Source organism: Triticum urartu, chromosome 2 (assembly GCF_003073215.2).
Source record: "Triticum urartu cultivar G1812 chromosome 2, Tu2.1, whole genome shotgun sequence".
Lineage (NCBI taxonomy): Eukaryota > Viridiplantae > Streptophyta > Magnoliopsida > Poales > Poaceae > Triticum > Triticum urartu.
This window is the reverse complement of record NC_053023.1, coordinates 634,378,065-634,387,216: the sequence shown is the minus strand read 5'-3', so window position 1 is coordinate 634,387,216 and position 9,152 is coordinate 634,378,065. Positions and strand designations below refer to the sequence as shown.

Below are 9,152 nucleotides of genomic sequence, written 5' to 3'. Positions count from 1 at the left end.
TATAAAGGAGAAATTGAGCAAAGGAAAAGCTAAAGGATTTCGTGAGGATGAGCACGACACCCTATGGTTTGAAGACCGTGTCTACGTGCCCAATGACCCAGAGATCAGGAAGTTGATTTTGCAAGAGGCACACGACTCACCGTATTCGATTCATCCAGGAAATACCAAGATGTATCTAGATTTGAAGGATATTTTTTGGTGGACCGGAATGAAGAAGGATATAGCGAAGTATGTAGCAGTTTGTGATGTATGTCAGAGAGTAAAGGCAGAGCATCAGAAGCCAGCAAGATTGTTACAACCATTGCCGACACCCGAATGGAAGTGGGATAAACTAGGCATGGATTTTATCACGGGATTGCCCAAGACTCGTTCAGGCTAGGACTCAATTTGGGTTGTAGTTGATCGATTGACGAAAGTAGCTCATTTCATCCCAGTAAAGACCACTTACACCAGTGCTAAGTTAGCAAAGATATACATGACCAGGATCGTATGCCTGCATGGAGTTCCAAGGAGTATCGTATCAGATAGAGGAACCCAGTTTACCTCAAAGTTCTGGAAGCAGTTGCACGAAACTTTGGGTACTAGGCTAGAGTTCAGTACAGCTTTTCATCCACAGACAAATGGACAGACCGAGAGAGTAAATCAGATTTTGGAGGATATGCTGAGAGCTTGTGCGCTAGATTATGGATCTAGTTGGGACGACAATTTTCCATATGCAGAGTTCTCTTACAACAATAGTTACCAAACCAGTTTAAAGATGACCCCTTTCGAAGCCTTGTACGGAAGGAGGTGCAGGACACTGTTGTCATGGGACGAAGTTGGAGACCGTCAGTTGTTTGGACCTGACTTGATTAAAGAGTCTGAATGGAAGGTGAAGTTGATTCGCGATAGGCTCAAGGTAGCCCAGTCCAGACAGAAAAGTTATGCAGATTCTAAACGCAAGGAGACAGTTTACGAAGTTGGAGATAGAGCTTATCTTCGAGTATCTCCACTTCGAGGAACAAAGCGTTTTGGAGTTAAAGGGAAGTTAGCGCCACGATTTGTAGGACCATATCGAGTTTTGGAGCGTATGGGAGAAGTGGCCTACAAGTTGGAATTGCCCGAAGGATTGTCAGGAGTTCATGATGTGTTCCACGTTTCTCAGCTGAAGAAGTGTCACGCGGAGATGACTGGCATGCCGTTGAGAGATACAGTGCCTTTGGAAACTATTCAGTTGGATAACGATTTGACCTACGAGGAGAAGCCAGTCAAGATTCTCGAGTTTGCCAACCGAGTTACTCGCAGCAAGGTTATCAAGTTTTGCAAAGTTCAGTGGAGCCACCACTCAGAGGATGAAGCCACCTGGGAACGAGAGGAAGATTTGTTCAAGGACCACCCTCACCTATTTTCTAGCCAACCCGAATCTCGAGGGCGAGATTCATCTTAAGGGGGGTAGGTTTGTAACATCCCAAATTTTCAATTTGGAATGTTATACATTAGATCATCAATGCATATCATATTTCATTTGCATTCTGGTTGATCCTAGAAATTCTACGCAACTCAATGACCCACGGAGAGAGTTGGGGATTTCGTTATTTTCATATTTGAGTTTTCTCAAATTTTGAGAATAGGATCATTTGATTTTATTTATTTTATCATCAATTATTTCTATTACAAAACTATGAGAGTGGGAATAAAGTGACTTTCCCAAAATAAAGAAATATTGAGAATTTAATAATAAAATCAAATAGGATTTTATTCCGGAGTTTTTCGGTGTTTTATTTGAATTTAGGAAAAATGTGTGTTTTTCAAAATTGCACTTAGGTCCCAAATAAATGTTCACCTTGTGAGGCTTGATTTTAGAAGCCCGTGAAAATTTATTTCGGAAATTTTGGAGTCCGTTTAGTATTTCTTTTTATTTTTTTCTTCCGAGCGGAATATTAAAAAAAACGCGCCGCGCGCCGCCTGGGCCAAGGCCCAGCCGACGGCCCACCCCGCCGCGTGCCGTCTCCCTCCAGGAGACTAGAGCCGCCGCCGCCGCTCGAGTCCGGCTCGGAGCCGCCCCGCCGTGCCCCCTTCCCCAAGGCAGCACACCCCCTCCTTAAATACCGGACCCCCCCGCCGCCCCTCACCTCACCCCACCCCGCCGAGCCGCGCCACCGCCCGACGCCGCAGCCGCCCCGCCGCCCGTGCCGCCGCTGCCCGAGCCGCGCGCCACCTCCCGTCGCCGTGCTGCACCCCGCCGCACCCCCACCGACCCGCCGGAGCCCCGCCCCGCCCGCCGGAGTGCCTTGCCGGAGGTATAGCCGCCGCCGTTCGCCGTTCGTTTTTTTTAAAAAACCGCCTCGGTCTTTTTTCGAAACCCTAGATCGGTTTGTTTTTTCTTTCTCTGGTTTATTTAATTAGTGAACGTTCACCGATCCGTTCGTTTTAGCGAACGTGTTCACCGGTTAGTTTCTCTTAACGAACGTCCGTTCGATTAACTGTTCGTCAGTTTTCTTTTTCTCGGATTAAATCCACGATTTATCCGATCGCGATTCCTGATCCGATTTTCGTTTTAGTTTAACTTTTCGCTCGTTTATCGGAATCAGGTGATTCAAGCGCCTAGAGTTTCGTCTCGAAACCCTGTATCCGTTTAATCAACTTAAACAAGATTTTGCTACTGTAAAATTTGCCCTAGATCCAGATTACTAGAACGAAGTTGTTTTCTTTCGCCGTTTGACTTTCGTTGCTTCGTTCGATTTGATTCTTTTAACTCCCGGAGTTCTTAAGTTGAACCTTCTGGTTAGATCTCTTATTGGAGTTTTACCTGTGCATTAGATGAGTACTTATTGTATGCTCATTTGTTTGTTTGCGATAGAGTATCCGGAGTGCGCCGCCTGTTACTTCAAATCGCTAGGTTTCCCGGATCATCAGCAAGGCAAGTAACACTTTGATCATACCTTTTCTACTACCCAGTTTTATTACATTAGATCAATCCTCACACATTGCATGATTAGGATCTAATTAAATTGTGGGATGAGAAGTAGATGAGGTAGTACCTATTACCTGTTTATTTTCAAACCTTTGGGAGTTACTTCTACGTTTGCTTATTATGCCATGCTATGCTAGTAGACGTGGATTGGGTGAGTGAAATCCATGACAGATGTGAGATTGTTAATTAATGGTTTATCTAAGGTGGCAACTTAAACACACATCTGGGTGGATTGAGGCACCTGGGTATTCCAGGACTTGCCTGTTTTCTTTTGGACCGCCACCCAGGCTCAAAGGGATCATAAGACTATTCATACTAGAAACTTCCGTGTGCAGCCACAAGCTATTATGGGCTCTAGCATAGTTGACTAAGTTGTGCGAACTCTTACAGTGGTAGACTAGCAGATGTAGGGGATGTAGGTGGTACGGTCTACCCGATCGTAAGGTGCTAGCGCTTCTGAAAGACTATGTCTCGATCATCTGTCTTCTCAAACACCCTGTAGTGCGAGAAACCAAACGGAGGCGATCGAGTCTTGTGGGGAAAAGTGCGCAAACCTCTGCAGAGTGTAATAAACTAATCATGATTAGCCGTGTCCCCGGTTATGGACATCTTGAGTATCTAGTACTTGGATTATCATGTGAATCTCATCATGTTACTCTAAATTAATATTGTTGGGTTTTAATGATGATACGTAATTGGGATTGAGAATGCCGTCAACCATTCTCAATGTTTAACAACTACCATGATAGTTAAATAAATTTTATTCCTTTGAAGTAGGGAAAAATTGGCTTTACGCAAAACTGTAACCATAGAGCTTTCCACCAGCCAAATATGCATATAGTATAGCTGTTTCATTCCATTACTCTCTATGTGTTACCTTGCCAGCATATTCCATGTGCTGACCCGTTTGCGGGCTGCAACGTTAATGTTGCAGACTTTTCAGACAACGATTAAGAAGTTTTAGGTCGTGGTTCTATACTCAGTGATGCTGTTGGAGTTGATGGACTCACTTATCTTCCAAGCCTTCCGCTGTTATCGTTATTAGATGGCCTTAAGCCATATTTATTGTAATAAGTTTTCTATGGAGACACTCGATGTAATAAGTGTGTGATTGCTACTCTGCTATAAATCCTCCGAGTACTGTGTGGTGTCAGCATTACTGATCCAGGGATGACACCGGAGCACAGAGATCAGACTGTTTGAGGTCTGGTCGCTACAGTCTTGTAGCCTGGCCATCCAGTTTTGGGATTTATATGTAATTGCTAATGAGCATAATCAGACTGTGGCTGATCTTTGGGATGGAGTTAACCTGAAAATCACATTTAGGAGATGTGTAGACAACAGATTGCTTCTTCTTTGGTATGACTTATTAAGCATTATGCAAACCACTGTTTTTAGTGATGATGATGATGCTTTAATCTGGAAACTAGAGTCCAATGGTGTCTATTCAGTTAGATCTATGTATGCCATGGTCAATTTTAGGGGCATTAGCCAAGTCCATATTCCTGATATGTGGAAAATTCATGTCCCTCCTAACATCCATATTTTTTTGTGGTTGTTAGCTCACAATAAGATGTCAGTGAGGGATAATCTCAGTAAGAGACAACATTTAGATGACTTATCTTGCTTGTTCTGCTCTGAAGGTGAAAATATCAACCATTTGTTCTTTGAATGTGTTGTAGCTCTGGAAATCTGGAGAATTATTCACTCCATTATAAACTGCTTCCCCTTGCCTATTCTGAGTAAGGTAGCAGAAATGTGGGGGCAAGATAATAAACTACAAGCTGAGAATATTGTCATTTCAGCTGTCCTCTGGGCTATTTGGAGATGCAGAAATGACATGTGTTTTAATAACACACATTGGATGGGTGTGCAGGTGGTGCTGGGGAGAATAGCAGGGTACTGCAACTCCTGGAAGATCCTCTGCAAAGGAAATGCAATAGAACGCATGGAGATGTTTACTGCGGCTATATGGGAGGCGACAAGAAAACAACCGCTGCTACTCTGGCCAGAGCCAGGTTGAAGAAGAACGAGCTCTGGCGGCTGTACTCCCTGCAAAAGATGGGTGGCTTGATGGGCATGGAGGAGAGCATGTTTCCTGGAGAGTTGATATGGCCTCATGTCTCATCTTAATGTCAGTAGCTGGTCCATGTTTTAGCGTGTTTGTCCAGACTAATACTTTATTGCCTAGGTTCTTTGTTTCTGTTTTGCTTTGCAAAAAGTTGTTGCCGGAGAGATACTCAATCTCCTCCCACGATTTGTAATAATGATGTACTCTGTGAGTTTAGAACTGGGGCGGGACTGCCCTTTTTCGTTTAGTATTATAAAATGTTTTACTTATTTCCAATCAGTTTTATACACATTTTAGTGTGTCTGTTTATTCGTTTTAATTTTATAATAGTGAACGGAGAGAGCGTCATATAAACAATTTCATTTATTATTTTCTTTGTAGGCTTGCTTAAAACTCAAACAACATCGTAAAGAAAAAACCTCAAGCAATAGTCAAAATATTGGCTACCCAAACCGTCCTCCTTCGCAAAGCTACAGCTCAGCCCGTCTTGAATCCCCGATCCAGCAGCGCCGTTTCTAGAAACCTCGCCACGTGGCCGACTAGAAAGGATCGGAACCTTCCAGAACCCGCTGGATGCTTCTCGCCCCATCCCCAGCCTACCCCCATCACAAAATCCCCATTTCTAGACCATTCCTTCCTTTCCTGCGCAACCAAACCAAATCTCCCCGTCTCCTCTCGCCAGAGCACCACCAGCACCGTCGCCCTCAACCAACTCATCAATGGCGTCGCCGGCGCTGGGGGCGGGGACGCCGCCGTTCCTCACCAAGACGTACGCGATGGTGGACGACCCGGAGACCGACGACACCATCTCCTGGAACGAGTCCGGCACGGCGTTCGTGGTGTGGCGCCGCGCCGAGTTCGAGCGCGACCTCCTCCCCAAGAACTTCAAGCACAGCAACTTCGCCTCCTTCGTCCGCCAGCTCAACACCTACGTGCGTTCCGTCTCCGCCCACCCACCTCTCTCCGGCTGGTTCGGTAGATCCAGATTACCAAGGGTGCTGCCGCGTTTGTTGTGCAGGGATTCAGGAAGATAGGCCTTGACAGGTGGGAGTTCGCCAACGAGTGCTTCAGGAAAGGGGAGAAGCGCCTGCTCAGCGCGATACAGAGGCGGAAGGGATCTGGCGCCGGGGCGCCGGCGCCCGCCATGATGGCGACGCCGATTGCGACGGCGATTCCGATCTCGCCCACGCCGACCAGCTCCGGCGGGGACGCCGCGGTCTCTTCGTCGCCGCCGCCCGGGCTGGCGCTGGTGGCCACCGGCGCGATGGCCGAGCTGGAGGAGGAGAACGCGCGGCTGCGGCGCGAGAACGCGAGGCTGGCGCGGGAGCTCGCGCGCGCGCGCCGCGTCTGCGACGGCGTGCGGCACCTCGTCTGGCGGTATGACCACGGCGGGGAGGAAGTGGGGGAGGAGGACGAGAGGCACGGCGCCGCAGGCGCGAAGCCGATGCTGTTCGGCGTCGCGATAGGGAGCAAGAGGTCGCGCGAGGACGGGCACGGGGGAGGGGATGAGGGAAATGGGGCAGAGGAGGACGGCGAAGACGACGAGGAGGAGCAAGAACACGACGAGGACGACGAGAGGCACGCCGCCCGGCGAGAACAAGGGAAGGCTATGAGGACGGAGCGGTCGGATCTGAATGTGCTGTCGCTGTCCGTGCGGGCGGCGGCGGCGGCGAGGCCCGACGGGGGCTCGCGTGATCGTAGCGGAAACCACTAGTAGGATCTAAATCCACCTCGGGTGATCGTAGCGGAAGCCACTAGGATCTAAATCGTGTACCACTCTAGCTCGCATTATGACGTCTTTGTATCTTGACGTGACAAGAATTGCATTGCTGGTAGCACAATGTAGAATCAGCAAAACCATGTAGAACAACTGGTAGATTGTTCGGTAGTTAGGGCCTGTTTGATTTCCATCTAGACCTAGGGTTGGGAAAATGAGAAGAATTGGATGCCATGGTTTATTGTAGAGTTTTTTTTTTCAGAAAGGCCAAGGTCATATTTAAGTAGCACAAACCCATATATAGAACCCCTATAGAAACAAGCAAAAAGAGTGTATGTGATGCAGGAGAAAAAAAACATCACACTCTTCTAACCCAATAATCATGACTCAATACCCTAATAGGTACACGTCCTTTCTTTCAACACATGGCATCACATCTATGTTGTCAATTATCCCCCTTCACACTCTCGCCGATGGTTTGTTTCGTCTCCAAACCTGATTTTATCGAGGTGTTCATTTTCAATCCAGATCGGTATGAAAGAAGAAGAACCACACGTTGTTCATTAAGGTTGCATCATAAGTAGCATTTTAAAAATAATTAACAAATAAAATAACATCATATTTAGATTCTACATATTTTCCTAATCAAAATTCATATATAACATATTGAATTTGAAGCTAGGTTTAAAAGATATGGATATTTTAAAAAGCATTTGATATGTACTGTGGGTTTATTAACCCAATTATTAGTGGTTTCCTACTAAAGTGAAAAATCTGACTTAAAACTAGTTTTCGGGTTGATTATGAGAAATATTAGGAGGTTTCTTGCAAAACCAAAAATCCGACTTAAAATTGGATTGCAGTTTAATTTTTAGAAACATCAGGGCAAACTGATGGTCAAGACGTGGCGAATCCAAACGTTACTGACCATTCGATTTCCTATCAATTGCATTGGATTCTGCCATGTGTACTATTTAGAAGTTTCTAATAATTAAAAACTTATCCTAGAATCATGATCTTGCTCCAATAGAGTTTCTTGCTTGAATAAAGGCGCATCCATTTATGATTTAGTGTAGATCTTCCATGCATGCTCATGCTTCATTAGAGTTTCTCTTGAATAAAAGTGTATCCATTTATGAGATTACTTGTGAATTTTTACTCAAGATTAAAGAGTTTGATCAACCATTTCTTACAGGCCATATATCTTGTCAAAGAATTTCAATCAAATGTTGCAACACTATCTTTGCATATTCATGAAATTTAACCATTGAGGCCATAATGTGTTATATATACGTATTGGAGCACTATGCAGCTAAGGTTTTCCCTTTTCAATAGATCTAGGTATCATTAGTAATAAATTTGTATCTTGAACTTCATGCACGTAATATGTACGTGTCAGTTGTTTGTCAACATTGTGTTATAACAATATCTCACAACTCACGTGAAAAGCACGTGGAACTCACTAGTAGGTATAGATTAAAATTTCGACTGAATTATTGAGGGTGCCAAAGTCTTCCTTCCCCTTTGTCTCAGTGAAGTTATATTGTTTATATTTTAGGGTTTCATAGAAAGGAAATTATTGTGAAGTTAGGCTCAATGATGCTAAGTTTGTTCTTTCAAAATTGCTTGCAAAATTCCCTCTTAAGTTTTTTTGCATGCCAAAGCATTTCATAGAGAAACAAAATCTATGATGTTGGCCCTACAAGTCAAACAAGAAGCACTGTACAAGCCCTATGAACTAGAATCATCTAATTGACCAGTCTGTCTCCAATTTCGATCATTATGTTGGGGAAAAGTGTGTGAAAGATCGTGGATGTCGCCTAGAGGGGGGGGGGGGGAATAGGCGATTTAAAATAATTACGATTTAGGCTTGAACAAATGCGGAATAAACCTAGCGGTTAATTTGTCAAGCACAAAATCTACAATAACTAGGCTCACCTATGTGCACCAACAACTTATACTAAGTAAGATAAACAACTATGTGATAGCAAGATATATGACAAGAAACAATATGGCTATCACAAAGTAAAGTGCGTAAGTAAAGGGCTCGGGTAAGAGATAACCGAGGCACGCGGAGACGACGATGTATACCGAAGTTCACACCCTTGCGGATGCTAATCTCCGTTTGGAGCGGTGTGGAGGCACAATGCTCCCCAAGAAGCCACTAGGGCCACCGTAATCTCCTCACGCCCTCGCACAATGCAAGATGCCGTGATTCCACTAAGGGACCCTTGAGGACGGCCACCGAACCCGTATAAATGGCAACCCTTGGGGCGGTCACCGAACCCGTACACTTTGTCAACCCTTGGGGGTTGTCGGTGTCAAAACCGGCGGATCTCGGGTAGGGGGTCCCGAACTGTGCGTCTAGGCCGGATGATAACAGGAGGCAAGGGACACGAAGTTTTACCCAG

At 45.3% G+C, this 9,152-nt stretch overlaps 1 protein-coding gene across 1 annotated transcript; it reads left to right on the top strand.

Moving 5' to 3' along the window:
* Positions 1-5,562: 5,562 nt before the first annotated feature.
* LOC125539326 (heat stress transcription factor B-2a-like) lies at positions 5,563-6,987 on the top strand. Its single transcript, XM_048702757.1, has 2 exons — positions 5,563-5,956; positions 6,043-6,987. Exons 1-2 carry the CDS (start codon positions 5,744-5,746, stop codon positions 6,736-6,738), a joined length of 909 nt encoding a protein of 302 aa, XP_048558714.1. The 5' UTR covers positions 5,563-5,743; the 3' UTR covers positions 6,739-6,987.
* The last annotated feature ends 2,165 nt before the right edge of the window (positions 6,988-9,152 follow it).